At 45.9% G+C, this 22,468-nt stretch overlaps 1 protein-coding gene across 2 annotated transcripts in view; it reads left to right on the top strand.

Moving 5' to 3' along the window:
• AP2M1 (adaptor related protein complex 2 subunit mu 1) overlaps nt 1-22,468 on the top strand; it is a 28,207-nt gene that overhangs the window by 4,444 nt on the left and 1,295 nt on the right. The window contains exons 2-11 of one of the 2 annotated variants that reach the window (XM_065844526.2): nt 2,287-2,358; nt 6,503-6,615; nt 12,041-12,306; nt 13,782-13,864; nt 18,030-18,165; nt 18,262-18,403; nt 20,436-20,555; nt 21,075-21,210; nt 21,948-22,045; nt 22,192-22,303. In XM_065844526.2, coding sequence (XP_065700598.1) covers nt 6,542-6,615; nt 12,041-12,306; nt 13,782-13,864; nt 18,030-18,165; nt 18,262-18,403; nt 20,436-20,555; nt 21,075-21,210; nt 21,948-22,045; nt 22,192-22,303 — 1,167 coding nt within the window. In that variant the 5' untranslated portion in view covers nt 2,287-2,358; nt 6,503-6,541. The remainder of the gene's footprint in view (nt 1-2,286; nt 2,359-6,502; nt 6,616-12,040; nt 12,307-13,781; nt 13,865-18,029; nt 18,166-18,261; nt 18,404-20,435; nt 20,556-21,074; nt 21,211-21,947; nt 22,046-22,191; nt 22,304-22,468) is intronic. The other variant, XM_065844525.2, reaches the window with a different exon arrangement.

Genomic DNA, 22,468 nt, shown 5'->3' with positions numbered 1-22,468 from the left:
GGCATGTGGCACAATGTAGGTCTGAAAGGACAGTCTTATGGCCTCTGAAGAACCACCTGTCCTTAGGTCAGACCTACTAAAATGAGTATTTTCCATCTATAACAGAATTGATGGACAGAGGCAGGTTTTCAGATACTGTGCTTTATTGTGTGTTACCTCTCTCTGGACTCTCTTGGTTACGCTCTGCAGCTGAACTGCTGCAGACTGGCTTCTGGGGCTTGGTCTGACGTGTTATGATGGTTTGAGAGAGGGACGCTCCCTAAAGCACGTCCTCTGCACAGCACGAGCAGTGGCGTGATTTGAGAGGAGCGTGCTTGATTCTTTTTACAAGGTGCGTGTTACCATGTCAGTCACTGTAGGTCCAGCTAATCCTGCTGCTTTTCAGTTACGTAACTACTGAAAATGCATTCAAATCCGCATCCCAGCATTTTGTTTTTATATATGTAGCATTGGTTTTTGTTGTTGTTGTTTTTTTTTTTTTTTTGTGGTTGGCTGTCTTAATGTTATAACTTTGCCACAATCACTATAAAGCTTTATCTTGATGCTCTCATTTTTCACTTGAGTGAAAATGCATTTCCATGTAGCCTTAACTCCTACTGGGTTTATAAGTGTGTATGAGAATGTTATCTGTGTATGGTGCTCTTCACAGTCCTTTTGTGTTCTATTTATGGGTTGAAATAGAAGTATATGGGAATGCGAGTCCTTTGCCACAGAGTAGGAAGCATACTGGCAGTAGGCATTGGTAGGAGCAGCACTTAGGTGTTAGATCTTGCTCCTGCACCAGTAGCTGGCTGCTTGAAGGATTCAGAGTGTGTTGGGAGAGGACTGTTGGTCTTAATTTAAGGTGATTAGTCACCAAGCGGTGGGAATTCAACATACATGTCCATCTTCTCTGTACTTTAACTAGAATAAATCCATCCATACTATAACTAGAAAAGGGGGCTGTAGCCAGCAGTGTGGAGCAGGTCACCATATGTTCAAGGTAGTGAAACAGAAGGAGCAGAGCTGAAAAGCTTTGAAAATGCACTTGATGGACCATTAGTCCAAGGACTTCAGCTAGAGTCATCTTAGTTTGCAGGCACTTAGTGATAAACAGTTGAAGCAGCATTGGGCTTGGCTCTTAGGCTGTGTCTTGCAATGAGCTAGTAGCCCGAGGAGACTCAAAACCAGTGTAGGGCGAGCTCCCTAGAAAAGGCCGGCTGTGGAGAGGAGCAGGATGAGTCACTGGGGCCTGATTGAGCAATGCTGGTACTAGGAAGATTTCTGAGTCATGTTGCTTGTGCACAGCGAGCAGATGAACCCATCTCCTGTGGTGGATTTCTTATTGAGTCCTTCTGATTGCAGCAGTCGTGAGTCACTGAATGTCAGCCTCAGATTAATTTGAGCTCTGTTCCCTGCACTTCTTAACCGTTGCAAGCACTAGGATCTTTAATTTCCGAAGCCAATATGAAAAGAAAACTATTCATTATTTAAAAATGTGTGGAAGATCATACCCACTCTAAACTGTGCCACTAAAAATGTCGTTCTCCTTGCAGTGTTCTTTTGAAATAGTTGAAACTGATATCTGTGAAACTTGTGCTGAAGCACAAATGAGGGTTAAAACAAAGCCAGCTTATTTTCACTGCAGCCACTTCAAGGAGAGCCATTGTCATCTTAAAGAGCCATTCTTCTTGCTAAGCCTTAAGCAACTTTCTCTTGCATGCTGCCCTTTGTATAGCTTTCCTCTCATCTGTTCATATATCTTTGGGCCAGTCATTCTACCTCTTGAGTTTCCAGCTGTGTGGACATGCTCCCATTAGCTGATGGAAGTTCCTCTGTAGCGGGGAGGGTGTAACGCAAGGCTTGAGTGGAAGACTGGAACATTGTCAGTGTTCCCTGAACTTCCATGGTGGGCATGCTTACTGAAGCTGACTGAGACGGCAGCACTGCACCCAGCCGAACATGCTGCGAGCTGTGTTGGTGCCCCTGTGCTATCTATGCTTGTGGTGCTTGGAGCTCTTCAAGATACTGTACTGCAGATGTCGAGCAGAGCAAGGAAGATCTGCTTATGATTGTGTTAAAAACCTTGTGTGCTAGAGACCTCATTGGTTCCCAGTATCATTAGGTGGGAGTGCGGCAGGAGGTTTATACAGTGTGTGTCCTTCAACTGCCACAGAGGCCTGATGATCTCAAATATTGAGAACCACTAGGAAAAGATGCAAGGAGAATATGCATGATTATATTATTGTCTGTATCATGGTTTGCTTATATCTTGAGTAACTTGTGCAGTTTTGCACTCACTTCCAGAAGGAAAATGTTGAGAGGAAGACACTGAGAAAGACGAAAGCATGAAGTGATTTCCTTGTGAAGAGCAACTGGGTAAGGTCGGAACACTGCATCTGGGGAAGGGGTAGTGAGGGTGATAAGAGGAGATAGAGAATGGGGGCTCGTTCTTCAGTGCTGCTTCCTGTAAGTGAACTTGAGGCCCTTAGACAAAACTGGGGGAAGAAAGAAAAAGCAGGGTTAAAAAAGTAGGGCTTTTTTATATTGTGGTTATAAAACTGTAGAGTTTCTTTTTTTTTTTTTTTTTCCCATATGGTGCTGCTGATGCAGAGATTTGAGAGGAAAATGGGCAAGTGCTTTAGAGATCCATTGAGGGTTCTTAAATAAACAAGCCATTGCAGGGGCTTCTCCTGGGGAGTGTTTTCTTGACCTGTTGTTGCTGTTATCTGGCTGTCCCTTCATTGCCGGTGTCATAGACAAGTCACTGGACTAACAGATTTGCAGCATGACTCAGTCTGCCTCTTGGCTGCACAAATGAAGCCACTTTGGTTAGGAGCTGACTGGGTGTGGAAAGTGAAACCTGGACTCAGCTCCCAGTGTGTATAAAGAATAAGTTTGGCATTTGTTTGCATTGACAAAGAATTCTTTTTAAAGACTAAAAGTGCTTGGATCGTGCTGTATCTACTCTCCCTCTAACATGTTTTTACTAGTATGCAAGCAAGCAGTTGACTGCTACCTAGTACTGTGATGCAATTAAAGTACCGATATTTTTGCCTGTAACTTAAGTGAAGCCATTACAGAATATGTTCTAATGTAGCATAGCCTCACTATCTCAATGAACAGTTTAAGTGTGTAGATCTTCCTAAGAGAATGCTTTTAATTTCCAGCTTGAAGCTTGATCAGTGGTCTTCTACATGTGTTATAGAAATGTGGTATATATTCTGTTCAAGGGTTTTTCAGAAAGCAGTTGGCTTGTGCTAGCAAGGTGCTTTGTCTGGTATGTGCTGTGTGTCTGATCCTGCTGCTCATCAAAGCAGGTGTTTCCTCTATGCTAAAAATAGTGGAACAAATAACTTAAGCAGCATTAAAACCCAAGAGGGAGATTTATTATTTTTTTTTTTTTTTAAGACTAGACTGTGCTTTCTAGGAATCTTCTGGAAAGGGTTTGTGGGATTCATATGATCCAGCTTTGACCAGTTGCGTAAGCTTCCAGGAAATTCTTCTATACAGTGTAAGTCTTAAAGAGGATGCAGTAACTCTTCTTCACCTTTGGCAGCAATGGTCCGTGTCTGAATGTGGAAGCCAGCAAGCACTGGAGTGGTCTGAAAAGTCATCCTTGTCTTTTGTCTGGAATGAAAAAATACTAATTAGGGAAGAATTTCCTAGAGCAAGGCAGCAAGTTGCTTTTATTGTCATAATGGTTTTATCTTTTTTTATAATTTGTTCTGTGTGATTGACATTTCAAATGTTTACTGAATTACAGCCTCAGCATCTGCTAGACTTGTTGGGTAACTGTATTCAAACAGAGGTTTGCCATGTTTTGGGGTTTAGCAGCCTTGCATGCCTGTCAGGACAGTGTCCTGGTTTTGGTCTGTTGACTGTCAGATTGTCTCTGTCTTCTGGTGAGGTGATGCTGGCCTTGCTGCTGGTCACACTGTGCAGCCTTGGTCCCCTACCTGTAACAGCTGCCGCAGGCGGCTTTTCTCACACTGTTGCTACATGGTAGACTCTCTGTTGCCTCTGTCTTTATAGGTTTGGTTACAGAGATTTACCCTGGAGGCAAATTAAATAGTTGTGTCCTGAAGTTACAGAGTGTCACTAATGACAGTGGAAGTAAAACAGATTTGAAAACTGTTTCTGTGCTAGATGGAGCCTCCGACATCAAAGTGTTGATGACAGTGCCAAGCAAAGCCACTGGCAAGTGGCAGGAGGCAGTGTCTTAATAGCCAGAGACACTCAGCCAGCAGAAGGTGGGAGTAAAAGCCAGGAAACTCAATACTGAGCTTTGGGAAAACTGCTTGTCTGTTTCTCACTATTTTGACTTAACCAACTTTTTGCTTCTTTTTCCTTTTAATGAGCAGAAGCAGCCATCTGGTAACTGAAGACCCATAGCAGAGAAGTATGTGTAATAGTACTCTCTGAGGACTCATTAGGTGTAGCTAAAAATGTTGGTGTAAAACCTTATGGAATTTAAAATTTCTTTTTTGTCTTTCTGAAATTAAAAGTAGTGGCTGCACTATACACCTTGTTTTAGCACAGGACTCATGTCTGCAGTAGCTCCTTCAAATAGGCAGCTACTTTAGTTTCCTGAACATGACTTTTAGAGGATACATTACTCTTAATAGTCCAGGTTTCTGCCCTGGGAGTCATTTTGTCCTTCTGACATGTGTCTTGCTTTTTGTATTCTTTTTTTTTTTTTCTGACCTTTGAGACGATCTGAGGCCAGGTCACTCTAACTTCATTTTTGCCGTGTTCCTGGGTAAACGGTATCGTGTCCCTGTCAGCGTGCCTCTGGGCTGGCCTCTCCCTATCCTTTCCACCCACCCCAGACAAGAGGGTGTAGACTAACCCACCCTAACAGCAGTGTTGAGATGGTTGGTTATCTAGTGCTCTGCAGGGTTGAAGCTAAGAAATACTTACATGATTGTCCCCAGGCCTAGTCACAAGGCTCGCCGTGTCACATTTGTAGCGCTTTTCTCTGGACTAAGCCAACCAAACAGTTGCTAGAGTGGGTATTATGACTTGGACCTAAGTGAACAGGAATGCATATGACTACAGGAGTGGGATCTGGTGAAGTAGTTGTGTGTTTAAAAAAAAAAAAAGTCTTCTGTGTCAGTAATGTCTACCAGCTTTGTAGCTCTCTCAAAGCAACTTTCCTTTGAAGAAAGAGAGGAGCTGTTGAAGAGGGTAACTTCTGAGGTGCTAGTTCCCATTTTATGTGGGTTGCTGTTGAGACCTCCTGTTCCAATGGCACCTTGTGGCCTAGATACTCTCAGTTTGGACTCTGAAGTGTTAGTACTGCTGCTGAGGATCAGCAAAGGCTGCAGCAGTGCTATATGAAAGCTCTCTAAAATTGGCAATAAACCAAGGTGTGCTTGCTAAGAATGCCCTGCCATATAGCGACAGGCTTGGTGACATCTCAAACACTTGTATGGACTGCATGCAAAATGACTAACAATGAATTACATCTGATTTTTATCTTGGTCACTGGGAAGATAGACACTTTATAGTAGAAATAAAGGGTCTGCGATTTGATTGTAGTTCCAGGCCTATTTTTTTCCTCACATTCAAGGGCTAGGGCAGGTACTTGAGGCTCAATCCATCCATGCTGATGAATGGAATGAGAAATAAACCTGCATCCATTTCGGTGATAATTTAAAGCCCCAGTCCTAGCTACAAATTGCGGTCACGTTCAGAGCCCAACATGTTACAGGATGCACGGTAGCTGTATGTCCTCACCTAGACCTGGGCTCTTCAGTTGCTTCAGACAAGCTCAGGAGATCACTCAGCTGGGCCTCTGTCACAATTCTGGTGGTGGCTCCTTAGGTCTGGAACAAGGCAGTTTGTTCTCAGTGGGCTTCTGCATTGAGTCCTTGTTATCGCGTGTCCCTGAGGGGCAGTTCTGCAGCAAACGTGAAGGAACGCTGGTCTGGAGAGACTGGCGTGTGGTTAGGGCTTGGGTCTGTTGTGGTACACACAGTCTGTACTGTGCATTGGGAGCACACTTTTCCATATAAAATCCCAGCAGATCAAAAGGTATAATCTGTAACTGCAGCAATTAGGCTGCTTCCCTCGGCTTCAAAGTAAAACTCTGTTTCTAATAGTTCTTTTTAAGTAAGGAGCTCTGTACTCTCCAGGATGTAAGCATGAGCCAGGCAGTCACTTCCAGCATCTGAGCTGCTCCTGACTCTCTAGCTGTGCTACTGGGTCTCAGCCATGTGCGAACCTGGCTGGATAAATTAGGTGAAGTAGGCCATCAGACTTCCAGGAATACGTCTGAGTGTACCCTCCGCTTGTCCCTCCCTGCAATCTGCTGGAGCTCATTAGTCCTGTGGCATCAAGATGTGTGCTCTCAGGTCCTCACTGCCACAGGTGTTGGAAGAATTGTCTTCTGGTTTCAGATGTGTGTGGCAAAAGGTGTCTGTGTCCTGGCTAGTAGCCAGCAGGTGCTGAAGTCTGTACCTGCTATACTGCTTGTTGCCATGCAGCCTGCTAATGTGTATGTCCTCTCCTGCTTCAGGTCTTAAGCAACATGGGAAGAGGAGACTAAAGTTCCACCATGATCGGAGGCTTATTCATCTATAATCACAAAGGAGAGGTTTTAATCTCTCGAGTCTACCGGGATGACATTGGGTAAGTGCTTCTGTTGCATCCCTGGTTTTTGCATTTGTGTCTCATTTTGTTGCAGATGACAACCCAGAGCTGCTTTGTTCTGCATTAGCTGTGCATGCATGTAAGACCGCAACTCTACTTGCTGCTCTTGGCTTAGTTCAGGAAAAAAAAGTTAAGCCCTGGTCACCTACAGATGATAGTAAAGGATGGCCTGCAGGTAAACCTGGGACTTTCTTTTGAATGGTAGAGATCTGGCTGTTAGTCCAAATGCTTCAGCAACATAGACTGCCACTGCAGGAGTCTGTAATTGTTAAAACTTTACAGGAGTGGTGATGTGGTAACTGTCTGCCATGCACTATAACCAGGGCCCTGAATTGGTTTCCAGTGCAGATGTCTAGCATCAAGTACAGGCATGCAGAAGACCGTCTATAGTCTTTGACATTTGGAAAGCCGTGTCTGCAAGCAGTCTTGTTAAAACTGGCATTCTGTCCCCCAGCTTTGTATGGCAGCCTTGTTTATAAAAGGTTACATTCATTGGGTAATTAAAGTTGTGGGAAGTACTGAAAGCCTTCAGTAGATTGTGGGTGTCTCGTTGCACTTACAGAAGTGTTATGTTGCTCCCTTTGATTGGATCTGTACAATCCTTAGGCTACTAGTTCCCAGGAGGAACTTTATTAAACTTTGGTGTCATAGGCAGTGGATAGTGCTGTAAAGAACCTGATATCAAGTGCTGCTTGGACTGAAAACCTTAAGTGGCATACTTGCACAACATTACTCTTCCTTGTGGGTTTTCATTAGTATTAGGCATTAGGTGGAAGCTAGTAATTGAACTTAACAGAGTCAGAACATAGCTAATGGAAGCAGGACTGTGATAGGTGTTAATTCCAAGTCCAAAAAGAGAGATCCTTCTGACCAGTTTGGGAAAAAAATAGTTTGTATCAGGTCTGCACAATGAGTAGCAGTCGGATCTGCTGTGAAATAACTGGTTGCTGTGGATTAAAAAGAACAACAACTGTGAAGCCAATCTGCTTCAGACTGCGCTGGTCTGATGAATGTGTCTCTTCTGGTTATGGATTGTCTAGTGGAGGTTAAAAATTGAGGCAGAATAGTCACTAGTCAAGGCTTGCACTATTTCATTGATGGAGTAGCAGTCAGCATGGTGTCTGTTGTAAGGCTTCCCCTAATGTGCTTTAAATAGCTCCTGATTTGCTCCAGGTCAAACCAAGTCAGAGTAAAGTAGCTGTTCTGAGGTTGGCTGAATTACTCCAGATCTTCCACATGGAACTGAAGCAAGGAAGCCTTGTATTTCTGAAGCAGGACACTGCTGCCTACAAGGTTTTACTGCTCCTCGGTTGTACTAACTCTTTAATATTTGTTAGCTGGAGCTCTTCAGAGCCAAATCTGACTTTGTAAAGATCCCCTCATTAATAGGCATGACAGTGACTGAAATAAACCAGGCTGGATTATTGACAAACTTTGAGAAAACCTTGTGTGCAAGGCTAGGGATTCTATTACTGTGGTTTCTGGCAACAAGGTTTTTTTTTTTTTTTTTCCTGTGGCTTGCAAACTGAAACCAGTTAGATAGCATTGTGCTTGAAGTCATGTTTACTCAACAAGGCCTTTTAATGTACATCTCCACAGCCAGAATGCCCTTTAAACTGGAGAGTGAAGCAGTTATTTTTAATGTAGTGATCTTCTATTGCTTTTTATTGTGGCTCATTCCTCTTGCAAAGTGAGTGACTTGTTCAGTATGTGATCAAGTACTTTGTGCCAGCTGGCCATGCAAAACTAGAAAATGGGATTTCCTGCCTGATCCTGTCTTCTTCATTTGGCAAAAGATGCCAAAAAAAATTCAGTTGTTTTCTCTAGGACTTCAGGAGTCAATGTTCCTTTGAGTGAAATCCGTCATTCAGTTTCTGTGAAGGTGTCAGTCTTGTGACTTTGGTGGAGCTGTGCTGGCTGTTAACCAAGCTCACTCCCCAAGGTGTTGGAGTCCTTCTGAAACAGGCCTTGACACCTGGTGTGCAACTTTTTAGATGTGTAATCTTATTAAAAATGTTGTCTTAAAATGGCTATGTCTCATCTTGTGGTGTAATCAAGTAACCGAGAATTTCAGCTCCATAGCAAGCAAGTAGAGTTGGGTAGCTGCCATTTCCTAATTTGAACTAACATCAGTACCAGGTCTACTTAAGTTTTTTTACTATCCTAATCTTCAGAGGGAGGAAGGGAAAGGAATAGCTGTGATACTGTATCTCATACTCAACTTTACAGGAGTTCTGTCTATAACCAAATAACCAGGTGGCTAGACTTCTGGAGTATGCTACAGTTTTTAATTCCTAAACGACAGGTCTGAAGTGCTGAGGGCTGAGTCCATCTGGTTTGTTGGGAGGTAGAATGAATGGGAAATGAGAACAGCTGCTGCCTGTCTTCTTGTGGGCTCTGAGTGATTGACCATTAAGACTTCTTGGTCTTGGCACTTGCCTTTGACATTCTGAAGCCTCAACTTGGGCTGGGAGAGATTTAAGGCTAAACTGTGGTTATGAGAATCCCTCACCTTCCACAGTTTAAGGGTCTATATAAGCACATGCTAACTCAAATGTTAATGAGCAAAGTGATGGTCAATGAAGAAACCCTTCCCTTGACTTTGTTAAAAGCAGAAGTACCACAAAACTTAGACTTTCTTTGCTTGCAGCCTAGAATGGCTTTAGTGCATGTAGCGCATCTGTCCATACAGCAGCTAGCTGCATGCATAAGCAGCCTCTTGATAATTAAAAAAAAAAAAAGGCAAAGCACTATGCGTTTAATTTAGGATGCCACAAAGGGCTATACTGCAATCTGAAAGTGCCTTTTTCTTCAACGACGTGGTCATTGGGAGAACCTACTTGTATTTAAGAATGCAGCTATTTAAAAAAAATCAGCTTTTTGAAACTGAGCAGCTTACACGACAAACTGTATGCATTTTAAACATAACGGGCGTTTGGTTTCTGAGCTTCTAATACATCAGTTTGGCTTCATGGGTCTTGATCCTTAAGGAAAAAGTGCAAGCTGGATAGAGCAGTGTCTGGATCGGCAGGATGTGCTGTATCTCTCCAGGTGTGCTCCAGCGCTATCAGATTTGCTGTATTTCCTGTTGGCTGGACTAAGCCAGAAGGCATTAACCCAAACAGCTTCAAATAAGAAATACTATCATAGAAATGCCCTCTCAGGCTTACAGCCCTTTTCTGAGGCAGACTGGGAAGAAGATACCTGATACTCTGCGGTCCCCAGGTGATGCCTCAGCCTGAGGCTTTGGGGTTCTTTCCCCTCCAAGACCTCCCACATGAGTTAGCAGAGCAGACTGGGTATCACTGATGTGATACAGATGCAGCTCATCTGAACTAAACACCCGGTTAGCTCTAAATTTTAACCGAACACAAGTCTGTCAACACTGGTGGCCTGACCATGGCATGTCAGCATTGTGCCTCGCGATGGCTTCATTGCTGCCACCGCTTGTTACTGTCCATCCAATACACCTTGGCCTTTTGTGCCCAGGAGCAGGGGGTGGGGGTGCTGTTTGGTCTCTCCTTATCTCTTTGGATTCATTGTGCCTTGTGTGTGTGTTTCTAACCCTTTCTCTTGTTGCTGTCACTCCTTTCTCCGCTGGCGCCATTTCTGTCCATCCCATCTCATTGGCTGCTGTAGCAATAGGTAAGAGACGCGTGGTAGGCCACGACTGGCACAGGGGGCAGCTGGTGCACTAGAAAAGCTTCACCGACCCGAGGCTTCTCCTTTAGTGTCCACCAGTCTGGTTCTGGTACTAGTTCTAGTGGATTAGAACTTGAGGCTGGGAGGGCTAACACTCCAGAACAAGCTGAACTTTCCTTGCAAGGCTTTCTGGAGGGGAGGAGTGGGGCTTTTAGATACTGTTATTTTTTAGTAGATTAAATTTAATTTCTACATTTTTCCATAAGAAAGTAATATTAACTCAAACCTGGAAACCTTCTGGAGCAATAAAACCTGAGAAGTATTTGAAGGCCAGAATTTTGCTTATGGGGAAATGTGTTAACTGATAAAGCTTCTGCATATGTACCCAGACCTTCAAGGAGCAAACACCTGCTGTGGTGGCATATTTTCCTTTGAGTATCTTTTGTTTTCAGACTTGGAACTGTCTGCTGGATTGTTGACAACCCTCAGTGCTTATGAGCATTTTTATGCCTGTATTCTTGCTTGCAAGGACATTATTACTGTCTGCGCTCAAACGTGGTTCTGTGTTATCAGTACGGTGGCCTTGATGCTGCAGTCAGAAGACCTGCTGTTCTGCAGTCTCTAAGAGTATGAATTAATAAAGCACAACTAGATGAGTCTGAGCTTGGTGTGTTGGTTATTGATTTAAGTCTCAGTCTTGTCATATAAAACACTCAGGCTTCCTTCCTGTCTTCTGAAGATTGATGAACTTTAACTTAATTTGGGGAGTTTATCCTGACTTGTAGCTATGAGATAAGGAAACTCTAGTGCAGGAGAGCTGGCATCCAGGATGCCGCTCTGGCATCCCTGTTTACCCTGCAGGGATTTTGTCCATGTCACTACTGTACAGACAGTTTGGATTAAAGATGGCAGCAACTCAGGGAAGCTTGCACAGCACCCTTTTGGGACTGTGCAGAAACTCTTCACCGTGAACAGTACTGGACCACCCAGTGCATGTCATGCGGTGCTATGAGTACATTGCACTGTGGAGACCCTAAGTCCATTTGCAAGAGACCTGTTCTAAAGCCTAGCAGGCTCAAGAGGACATGTGAGTGGAAAACCCTAAGTGTTCCTAGTCCTGCTTGCTGCTTTGAGCCTGTCCATTGTGGTGCCTGGGGTATGGAGGTGAGGTGGATCTGGGAACCAGTGCTCCCTTTCACAGTGTACCTGGGCACTGACTGTCAGGTTGACCCAGGTAGGTTTTGCTGTTTTTTTCCTTGGTATGTCTGGGAGGAACTGCCGTCAACAAATATCTTGGGAGACTACAGCTTGATTTGAGGCAAGAATGTGAAGGCCTGGGCATGCAGACTAGACAGTAACTAGGTGTTTGGTCAAAACTGGGCTCTTCTTTAAGCTATAACCTGCTACAGTGTTTGTTCCTGGCTATGGCAATCAATTGGGAGCACTAGCAAAACTAATTAAAAGGAAGGTTCCTTTGCCATCTGACTGCAGATGGGTGTTAGCTTCTCCTTCTGACTACAGTTGCACTGTAGTCCATAGCTCCTTAGAGATCAGTAGCACTCTCCCTTCTTTAGTTTGTGCAGAATTTAATGTCTAACTCTGCTCAGAGCCTTCAATTCTCCCTCTTAGAGACATCCCCAGGCACCCTTCCTAAGTGAGCTTGGTGTTTGTAATTCAGTGTCTGATTAATCACATAAGCAGAACTGTGCAACCAGCGTGTTTTCATGCACACTGCACTAACTTATCTTTGGTGATCTCGTAGGCGGAATGCTGTTGACGCCTTCCGCGTCAATGTCATCCACGCACGGCAGCAGGTGCGCTCGCCTGTCACCAACATTGCCCGCACAAGTTTCTTCCATGTCAAACGTTCCAACATCTGGCTGGCTGCTGTCACCAAGCAGAATGTCAACGCTGCCATGGTATTCGAGTTTCTTTACAAGATGTGTGACGTGATGACTGCCTACTTCGGGAAGATCAGTGAGGAGAACATAAAGAACAACTTTGTGCTGATCTACGAGCTACTGGATGGTGAGATGTTTCCCTTGTCTGTTACATGATATTGCACTTGGCCATTCTAAAACACTTAGCTTAGTTTGATATAGTAATAATCCTTGAAGTATTTTTAACATGTGTGACTGAGTTCAAAATTATTCTGCTTTCTGATACCACCTGTATTGTAAGTGCAGATAACATCTCAAGCCTGTAGCCCTGTGTGGGTTGTGGCTTGCTTTGCTGAAGTGCTGGGAGCTGTGCACTCGAGCAAATGAGGCAGCTGGTACTGAACCCCAGGTTCTGAGCGGATCCTGTGCAGATGTAGGGCTGTCATCACACAGAGATCATTAAAGAGGGCTGTCATTAGCATCCCTGAGGGCAGCCATCCCGGCTGATGCCCAGGTGGCTGTACCTCTGTATTGTAACAGTCACCTCAGGCTGGCTGGGGTTGGTTGCCACTCTTGGGTTGCTTCCTGGGGGCAGTTCCGAGGCAGAAGGAAACTAATAAGACCCAACCTGCTCTGTTCCACCCTCACGTCCCTCAGTGATACAGCTCCAAATTTCACCACAAAATAAGAGAGTGTCCCTTCAGCTGCTCGTGCTATCAGCTTGCCTGTGGAGATTGGCCTTGAGCTCTCCCTGTTTTGCACAACATAGGCATTTTTTTTATTAGTTATGCTTCAGTTTGTTTTCCAGACAAGGCACCACACGTGGGATTCTTAGTCAAGGGTCACAGTGACTGATGAGTTCTCTGTTCCCTCTGGGCACAACAAGAGGCTGCTATTGGGCTGTCTTGGGTCAGTCCCTGCTGTCTCCCAGTAGGCACAGTGAGATCAAAACCTACCAGTGTTGTGTTCCTCAGTATTCATGTTAGTGGCCTTCCCTTCCCTCTCTAGACCTCTTGTGGTCGTTCCCTTCCTTTTTGAGGGGAGTGGGTGTTAAGTGCACTAGCTGTCTGTGGTTAACCTCTCTTTTTCTTCCACACTGATCATCCTGAAATGCCACTACTCTGCTGGTTTTTTTGTTTGGTTGGTTTGGGTTGAGTTTTTTTAGGTTTTGATTTTTATTACATCTTTGTACAAAAAATCGAAACCTAAAGAAAATGCTACAAAGATAGATTGTTCTGCTCCTGGATAAACCCTCTGTATTGTCCCTTGAATGGTGTATTTTTGTTTGTTTGTTTTGGGAAAACTCCTCAGTATGGCCTGAGCACATGGCTAGTCTAGTTGATCTTTATTCCTGAAGTGCAACTGTATTTAAAAAAGCACCAAATTTGTTCAGTTGGGCAGCTTTCCATCACCCCTTCTCTCCAAAATATTGCACAGAGAAGTCAATTTAGCAAGGCTGGTTTATTATCCTCTTGGTAAGGAATGCTCCAGCAGCTTATCCAGAAATTTAATTTGTAAGCACCTTCCATGCACCAATTGGCTCCCTCCTTATAGGAGTGGTTAGTGTGATTGGTATGTTTATACCTTGCAGCTCTGAACTAAACTTCTTTTACACTTCTGTAGAAATCCTGGACTTTGGCTATCCTCAGAACTCTGAAACAGGGGCCCTGAAGACGTTCATCACTCAGCAAGGCATCAAGAGTCAGGTAACCAGAGGAATTTTGGTGTACAGCACTGCTCTGCTGGTTAATTTTCTGTAAGCCCATTCAAGAAAGTACAGTTTTAATTACCAACTAAGCATTTGACCTGTGCTGAGTGGAGGTGCCCAAGTAGACTGAGAACACCCCGGCAGGGATGTAGTTCAGTGACATCTCATTCTAGGTGTCTCTGTGCTTGTGTGACCTCGTGTTCCCTGGTGCATGGTAAGATGTGGGAGGAAGGGCCCTGAGTGAGGATAATGCCGGTCCCTTGCATGTAAATGGTTGCTGACTTCAGGCTCTGCTCTGTGTCAGCTTCTGACAGAGGATAAACAAATATACCTGCTGAACCAGAAGCAGTTCTCCTGTTTAAATCTCACTGAGCAGGTCAGCTCTCCGCCAGCCTTTAATGCTTTGAGCTGTCAGGATTTGGTGCCTGCCTTGTAACACAGTGTTCTTCAGCCTTGTGAATCTTGCTGTCAGTCAGGAAGCTGATGTTATTCTGTTGCCGATGTGCAAAGATGTTACAGGCAGCATCAGTGCAGTCTGAGCTTCATCATGTTGGAGATGAGAATCTCTGCTGTGCGTTTGACACAGTATTAAACCCTGCAACAGAGTTTACGTGGAGGTAGGAGGTAAAGGACACATGGGGAAAAAGACACCTAAATTGGACTGTTCTTAGGAATGTTTTTAAACTAGCTCTAATCTTGCTACAGTCCTCAAAACGAGGCTTCCCATCTTGGACAACTCATGCTCAACATCTGAAACCAAAGGACTGTTACAGTCACTGGTTTTTCTATCCCCAAGGGGTATTGCTCACCTTGGTCATCTGACACAGCTGTGCAACTCATAATGAGGACTTAGCCTAAAACTCTGACCTTTCCCTGTGTAGCAGGTGAGTTAGGAGAAAAGCTGAGAGTCAGTTTGTAGTGAAGCTCTGTGCAGCAGAGATCTGGGTGAGACTTCAGCCCCACAGTACAAACAGAAGCAAAGTGCTAAACAAGAGCCTGCAGGGCGGCTGTCCTTGTTAAGGATAAGCAGAGGTCAAAGTCTCTGGAGGCTCTGCTTCAACTCCATTCATCAGCACTGACTTCCCAAGAACCCCTTTTTAAACTTTTAATCTACTAGTAGCAAGGCTAGCTGTGTCTCTGCAGAATGTGAGAGAGAAACTGCCCCTGAGCAATATATCTCCTGCTAGAAGAGCAGACAGTGTTTTGCAAGAGAACATGCACGTATCAGTAGCCAGATGCGAGTGCATCTGGTCTCAGTCCCCCAGCCCCAATGTAAATCCCTCTGGCCTTCTGCAATCTGATGTTTTGGGCAGTCAGCACTCCAGATAGCTGAGTCAGCTCCTGCTCCTAGAAAAACTCAGAACTAACCACCACCCTCACTTCCTTCCCTTGCTCTTTTTTTTATTCTTTTTTCTGTTTTAAAAACTTCTGTGCTGTTTGTGTGCAAACCACTGTCACAGCATCTTGCTGCGTTCAACAGCAGGTTTAGTCCTTCCCCTACAAAGAGTTTCGGACTACAGCTTTTCATAAGTAAGCAGTTATTCTGCTCTATGTTGGAAGTTTTTGCAGTCCAGTTCAAAACCAGAAATAATCCTTTCCAAGCACAGTATGGCAGGGCAGCACTTGAAACAGCACTTGCCATGTTTACTTGTCTGCCCTCTGGCACATCTAGCCTCCAACAGCTCCTTCACTTAGATCCAGCTTCTGGCATGTACCTAGGGCCAAAATCTGGGACTGGGTGGTCTGTCATCTCTCTTCCCTTATCCCTGCTTAGTTTGTGATGGTGCTTTCCTTCGACTTGTGTTCTGCTAAATTTAAGGAGCAAAATCTGCAGTTAGAGTGGACTTTCCAAACTCTACTCAATTGACTTTGCTCTCAATGAAAGATTTGAGGTGTACTGAGCTGCTGCCCTCTGAATGCCCACCCTGTTTGGCTTCAGTGGTCTTTCCAGGGCTAGTGGTTGCAGAATAAAAGATGTGCTTTAGTTTTTTTTTTTTTCAAAAGTGGATCTGATACTGCTGTGCTGCTTGCCAGGAGAAGTACTCCTGTGCTCTGGGCATGGGGTAGTGTGATGTACAGGTGTGCAACATGATTTCACTCCTAGTTCTTGCCCACAAAGTAGCCCTGTACTCAAATCTCAGGACTGCGGGCCCTGTATCAGAACTAACGTAGGACTTGTCTCAGGAACCTTGCTCCAGCAGAGGCTAAACCTGCTCTTATCCTCGAGGTGGGGCTGTGCTCTGTGTGCTCAGTTCTCAGCTCTCCCAATCCTGGCTGCATCTGTCTACACTTCCTTCCTCCCAAAGTGCTTTCTGAGAGTGAGAGTTGGACAACTCTTAGTTACAGTGTTTCTCCACACCTTAGACATAACTTAGTGCTAATGCACTAGTGTTACTTTTTGAAGGTGGAGAGAGGGCCACCAGCTGCTGGAGCCCAGGAGACCTGCTGGTAGCTGCCTGCCTTTAGCCTAGGCAGCGTGCTGGCAACCAGGTACAACAAGCTGGCTATTCTTGTCCCGTTTTAGCTGACTTGTCCAGCTCAGGGAAGCTCCCAGTCCTGAGAAATTTCGCACCCAGGTGCCTTCCATCCCAACCTTAGGGACTGCTGCTGGGTGATCTCAGCTTCAGTTCTCCTGTGGCATCTGCTTTCAGATCCATCTGATCACTTTCTGTGGTGATCAGTAGAGGTTCATGGCACTGACACTGTTGCAGGAGATGGGAACATCAGCACATGATCAGTGTTCCTTTGGAAGCCAGAGAACTGGGTGTTATATCTCTGTGTGCCTCTCGTTCCTTTTAAGCCTGCACAAAGCACTGAACAAGGCAGATAAGGAGGCTTTTTTGTGGCACAGACAAGGGAGGCACTTTGTGCTGCACTGAGCAAGTACCCAGGCAGCTCCCAGGGGGTATAAAATGCTCTGCCTCTTATATGTTACTATAGTGGCTCTGGTTGCTCAAAGAGTGACTGCAGCAAGAGCACCTGTGAAACCAAGGCACTGCTGGTTGGAAGCTGAGATCATGTACTGCCACCCTGTGGGCCCAGGGCAAGGCTGCTGGGGCGGGACCCACTTTCTGCAGTCGTTTTTGTGGAAGAGGCAAAATTAACAAGGATAAAACTTTTATACAGGACCCAGTCTTAAGGTGCCTGCAGTCCTGGCTGCCTTGTACTTCTCCTACTCTGGGTATCTGTGCCATGGTAAACATCCTGGGCTTGCTTTAGGAACAGTGACATGAGTCCACTCTGTGTAGAACATTATTGGGAGCGCTCTTTGTCCTGTCTGTCACTGCCTCTGCTGTACCTTATATTTGGGTGGTGCATAATGGCCCAAGTCTGAAAAGCCATTTCGTTGCTAGGGGTGCTGAGTTTCCTGAGGGAAACCGAAGGTCAAAGCCCTCATCTTGTTTGTGCTAACTAGCTGCCTAATTAATGATGAGCTGACCTGCTTTGTTTCCTGTCCTGAGGTAGCCTTAAGCCTAACCTGCCTCTTTCTCCCTTCCTCCCTTTTCTTGCTATTGACCTGCTTGCCTGTTAACCCTGTGTGCGCCGCACTTGCTGCTATACATCTACTTCTTTCTGCGTGTGACTGGACCCCGCCTGTAGCATCAGGTAGGAAACCTCCCAGTGCCTCTCAACACAGTCCTTAGTGCTCTCAGGAGGCTGAGAGTCCAGACACCGTTAGGTGAGTGTTAGGTTAGCGTTGCTGTGTAACTCTAATGACTGAAGTCATTAAGAAACAGTCCTTGGGGACCAGCTGTCTTGTGGTCCTAGGGTTTCATGGCTCATAAGGGTGTGAACTGGACTGTCAGCTGCTTCTGTGCTTAACATGGATGGATGTGACAGTCTGAGACATGATTTAAAGGTCGTTGGTGGAGCCCATGCCTTGTTGCACCTATGTGTAGCCTAGTGGACTAGTTAACAAAATGGAAGAACCTTTCCTGCTGGCGTTATGACCAGTTTTTAATCAGGCATAGGATTTGCTGTGTTGGGGAGCAAATGACCAAATCATGGCAGGGTGGGGTGTGACAGCACCTGTATCTAAGTGTTAAAAGCAGTTGTGTATAATAAATGGCAAGCGCTGGCTCTTAGATTTAGACCAAGCTTTCCTAGTCTTTGAGTTGATATAAGTTTATCTAGAGGTCTAAGATGTCATTTCTTTACTTCAGACTAAGGAAGAGCAGTCCCAAATCACCAGCCAGGTGACTGGACAGATTGGATGGAGACGTGAAGGGATCAAATATCGTCGCAATGAACTGTTTCTTGATGTGCTGGAGAGCGTGAATCTCTTGATGTCCCCCCAGGGTAAGCAGAAGATGCGCAGCTGGCATCCTCCTTCCCTTCAAGGTTTGTGAGTGGGACTTGTGTAAGTGTTCTGAACTGTGGTCTTGTCTACACCAGGTCAAGTTTTGAGTGCCCATGTCTCTGGTAGAGTGGTGATGAAGAGTTACCTGAGTGGAATGCCAGAGTGCAAGTTTGGCATGAATGACAAGATAGTCATTGAAAAACAGGGCAAAGGGACTGCGGATGAAACGGGGAAAAGGTAAGAGGCATTGGGGTAAAAGCCACTTGCCACCAGGGACTCTTGTAAAAGGGCAGCACTTAGCAGCTTTTCTGATCTGACAGATGAAGCTAATCTCTTCTTGCCTTCAGATGTTACTGCTAACTTTTCTCTGGGTAGGTCAGCTGTTATGTAAGCTACCAGCCTGAGGGGTTCCACAAAGGGCTTCTCTACAGCTCTTCAAGTGTTAAGATTCAAACGTGTTGTGAAGTGTGGAGTTCTTGCAGCTGGAAACACTCAAGATGGATTTTCCCAGAACTTGTGTCTCTAGCAGTTCTAGTTGGTACAGAGACTCTTTTATTCATAGGAGGCATTAGTAGTGCTCCCAAAGAGCAACAAAGGAACCCTTCTAACCACAGCCTGCTCTACCTGAACTGTTCCCAGAACTGGAACAGCTGACAGATGCTGGGTGAGCCTCTTCTGCTGACACACAGGTGATCTGTGGCTGGGAGGCTCATCCCTTCTGGGTGCCCAGCCACTTCCCTTCCCAGCTGCACCTCGGTCAGTACCCACATTGATGCTGAAGACAGGTCTTATGTCTCTTCCTGCTTGGGGTGAGGGGTTAAAAGGAAAGGGACTGCCACTTTTCTGTCACTAACCATTTGCAACTCAACTATGTTTCTCTTGGTTGTCTGCTGTCCTCCCTGTCTCTTGCTTCATGCGACTTGTGCATGTAACTTGAATCTCAGACACTTTCCATGATGGTTCCTCTAAGTGGAGCTGAGCTGCTATTTGCCTTTTCTGTCAGAACCAAGCCAAGAGCTATCACTTCACTGTCACCTTTAAGCCATTTTTCCTGTACCTGAATCTAGCTGGTAGAATGGATGAGCCTCAAGTGGTATACCCCAGTGAAAACATCATCTGTGTAGGCCTGTGAAGAGTCAGTAATGCTGTCCCAAAGCTTCTGTGCCATCAGTGCCTTTGCCTGTAAATGTGCTATTTTTTTGAGTTACAGAAGCAAGATGGACAGGGACTCTTGCTAGGTGGTTCTCCAGTGGTCAAGAGCTTGGAGTTGTCACTCTGCAGAAGCATTTAGTTGAGGTGACCAAGAGGGACAGCTATTGCCAGTTGTTTCTTGGCATCTAGTATATGGCAATGCCAAACCCATTTGTGCAGGTAATGGGGCTTCCTAGGACAGCCGAACCTGCCTGTGGTGCTTGTACTGTCTCAGCACATGTGCATGGTTGTCCTGGTGCTCCCAGCAGCTGAGGCAGCCTAGATATCACACTGCTGCACCTTCTCTGTGCTGCTGCCTCTTCTGTTGCTACCATCTTCTCATTTTCTAGTCCCTGTCAGTAGCTGAGAAGAATTCTTGGCTGACTTTGGGACCTGTATCAAGGAAGGTGTTCTCAGAGACGAGAACCCAGCACAAGCTGTGCACTGACAGGTTCGGCTGCTGCGCTTGATGGACAGATGGCAGCTATGTAGATTTTTTTTTTTTTTTAAGAAGTGAGAGATATAAACTTTTACAACATAATATTGTGATCTTTGGCAAATCTGTTTGGAATAACACCACCTGCTAGCAGTGTGGAAACCAACAGCTGTGAAGAGATTTCTGAACAGGAAGACCCTGAACCTGGCATCTGCTGGCTATGTGGCAGTGGGATAGCTTTGTGGGCAGGAAAGTGTTTTCTTTCCTCTGAACTGTGCTACAAGAAGACTTGGCCTGGCACAGTTGCTCTTGTGGTATTGAGGTGCTGCTGGCAAGCAAACCCAAGATCGTGTTGTTGGCTGTGAGAGAAGGGTGCTTCTCTGATCTTTCTCCTCTTTGGGGAAAGGAGGGAGAGAATTCTTTCAAACAAGCTTCCTGAAATAAGGTTTTTGTGGTGACGAAACAAGGGAAGTCTGAGCTAAGAGGCTGCTGACCCCTAAATCTCCTTGCCTCCCCCTTTCCTGAACACTTGCGATGGCAACACGCTCTGTAGAGTAGTTTCTGCCTGGGCAGACTTTGACTGCACCAAGATAGCCGGGCTGCAGCTTTGCACTTGTTAACTCTCATGTTTATTTTTTTTAGTGGCAAACAGTCAATCGCCATTGACGACTGCACTTTCCACCAGTGCGTGAGGCTCAGCAAGTTTGATTCTGAGAGGAGCATCAGCTTCATTCCACCAGATGGAGAGTTTGAGCTCATGAGGTATGGTGCGGGGGGGGCGAACAGACTGGTGTTGGAATCTGCTTGCTGCTGTGGTTGTGTTGCTGCTCTTGGACAGACTTGAGCACCCAACAGATATGTACTTGCCTTCTTTCTGTTCAGAGTGGAATCAGTAGAGTGCCCCACAAATCCTTCTAATACAAATGTGGTAGAAGCCAAGCTGCATGGGGTTTTTTTTGCCACAACCATACTGCTGGATGTGGGTTTCCATAGCCTTTACCTTGCTGTATCTGGGGTTTGTTTTAGTGCTTAAAACTGGTGTCCTTGAACCAGAGCCATTGGCAGGAACTAGATATAAAACGTGGGAGTCAAGAAACCATCACTGCCCTAGGGCAGCACAGAACTTACTGCTGCCTTCTTCTGGATTGGCTCCCTTTCTGGCTGATGTTTCTAAGCTGTTCCCTGTATGCAGGGGCTGCCTGTTTAGGAAGGTGGTACAATTTGAGACTGTAAGGGAGGTTAACTCCTTCTCAGAGTTCACTGTTGCTTCCATCCCTGCAGATACCGAACCACTAAGGACATCATCCTTCCCTTCCGTGTGATCCCGCTGGTGCGGGAGGTGGGCCGGACCAAGCTAGAAGTGAAGGTGGTAATCAAATCAAATTTCAAGCCTTCCTTGCTGGCCCAGAAGATAGAGGTAAGGGAATAAAATCTTACCATTTCCTGTGCCTGGGAACTGTGCCTCTGCTTTGTACCCTGCTGCAGAGTCCTCACAGATGAGTTCTCAAGCTTGTATAGAACTACAAGAGAACTGCATGCCCCACAGATATGTGGTGTTGCTGTGCTGTGGAAGGGAACCACTTCAGAGTAGGGAGGTAGAAGCTGTTTTCACTTGCATAGCCTCCTTGGCAGAGGTGCGGCAACTGTTCACTTCATGTCTTGGCCACTGTGAAAAGTTCATGTTCTTCTGTGTGCATGATCTGATGGTATGTCAGACAGGCAGCAGGCTGCGAGCTGTGCAAGATGGGCTGAGGGTGGCTTTGCAGCCTACTCCCCTTCTGGGAAAGGCTTGTTGCTGCAAAGCCATGCTGCCCAAAGCCTGGCTCAGCCAGACCTCCCTGGCCAGCCTGGCTGACGCTGGCCAGGTTTCCTGCTCAACATCTGCAGTCTGAACTGGGGAGCTCTGCCTTGTTCCTCACTGGTTGCTGTGTATTCTGAAAAATGTGTTTGAGCCTTTGCTGCAAAGTAAGAAACCAGAGAGCTAGCCTAGGATGCCTTGTGGTAGCTGATATTCTCTGAGCCCTGCAATGGGAAAGTCCCAGGGGCCCAGGATGGCAGCTGTGCTCTGTGGGGAGGAGCTGGTCTTCCCTGAGACTGCACGGAGTGCCTGGGCTGCAGCCTCCTTGCCCCTGCTCACCAGACTCTGCTGTCCAGGTCCGGATCCCAACGCCCCTCAATACCAGTGGAGTGCAAGTCATCTGTATGAAAGGGAAGGCGAAGTACAAGGCCAGTGAGAACGCCATTGTCTGGAAGTAAGTGAGCGTGTCAGATTTGGGGTGCTGCAAGGGCAGGGCTTGGGGAGGGAGAGTCTGCTCAGTGCTCCTGTCTGCCCTGGGCACATGTAGTGGAGGGGAGAGTAAACTCGGGCACCTCCTCACGTCTGGGCTTTCTCTGACAGGATAAAACGTATGGCTGGAATGAAGGAATCCCAGATCAGTGCGGAGATTGAGCTGCTGCCCACTAATGACAAGAAGAAGTGGGCTCGGCCCCCGATCTCCATGAATTTTGAGGTGAGTCCCTGTCTGCCTTCCAGGGTGCAGCCAATTTCTTAGAGAAGCTTTTTCAGTCCCTTCTGCCCTTGGGGAACTGCACAGGTTTGAGTGTTCCTTGTCCCAAGCTTCTGTGTGACTACCAAACACAAGGCCTGCCAGGTAGCAGAACTAATGGAAGAAAAT

Source organism: Patagioenas fasciata, chromosome 9 (genome assembly GCF_037038585.1).
Source record: "Patagioenas fasciata isolate bPatFas1 chromosome 9, bPatFas1.hap1, whole genome shotgun sequence".
NCBI lineage: Eukaryota > Metazoa > Chordata > Aves > Columbiformes > Columbidae > Patagioenas > Patagioenas fasciata.
Note: the sequence above shows the minus strand (reverse complement) of the source record. Positions and strands in the feature narration are given on the sequence as shown.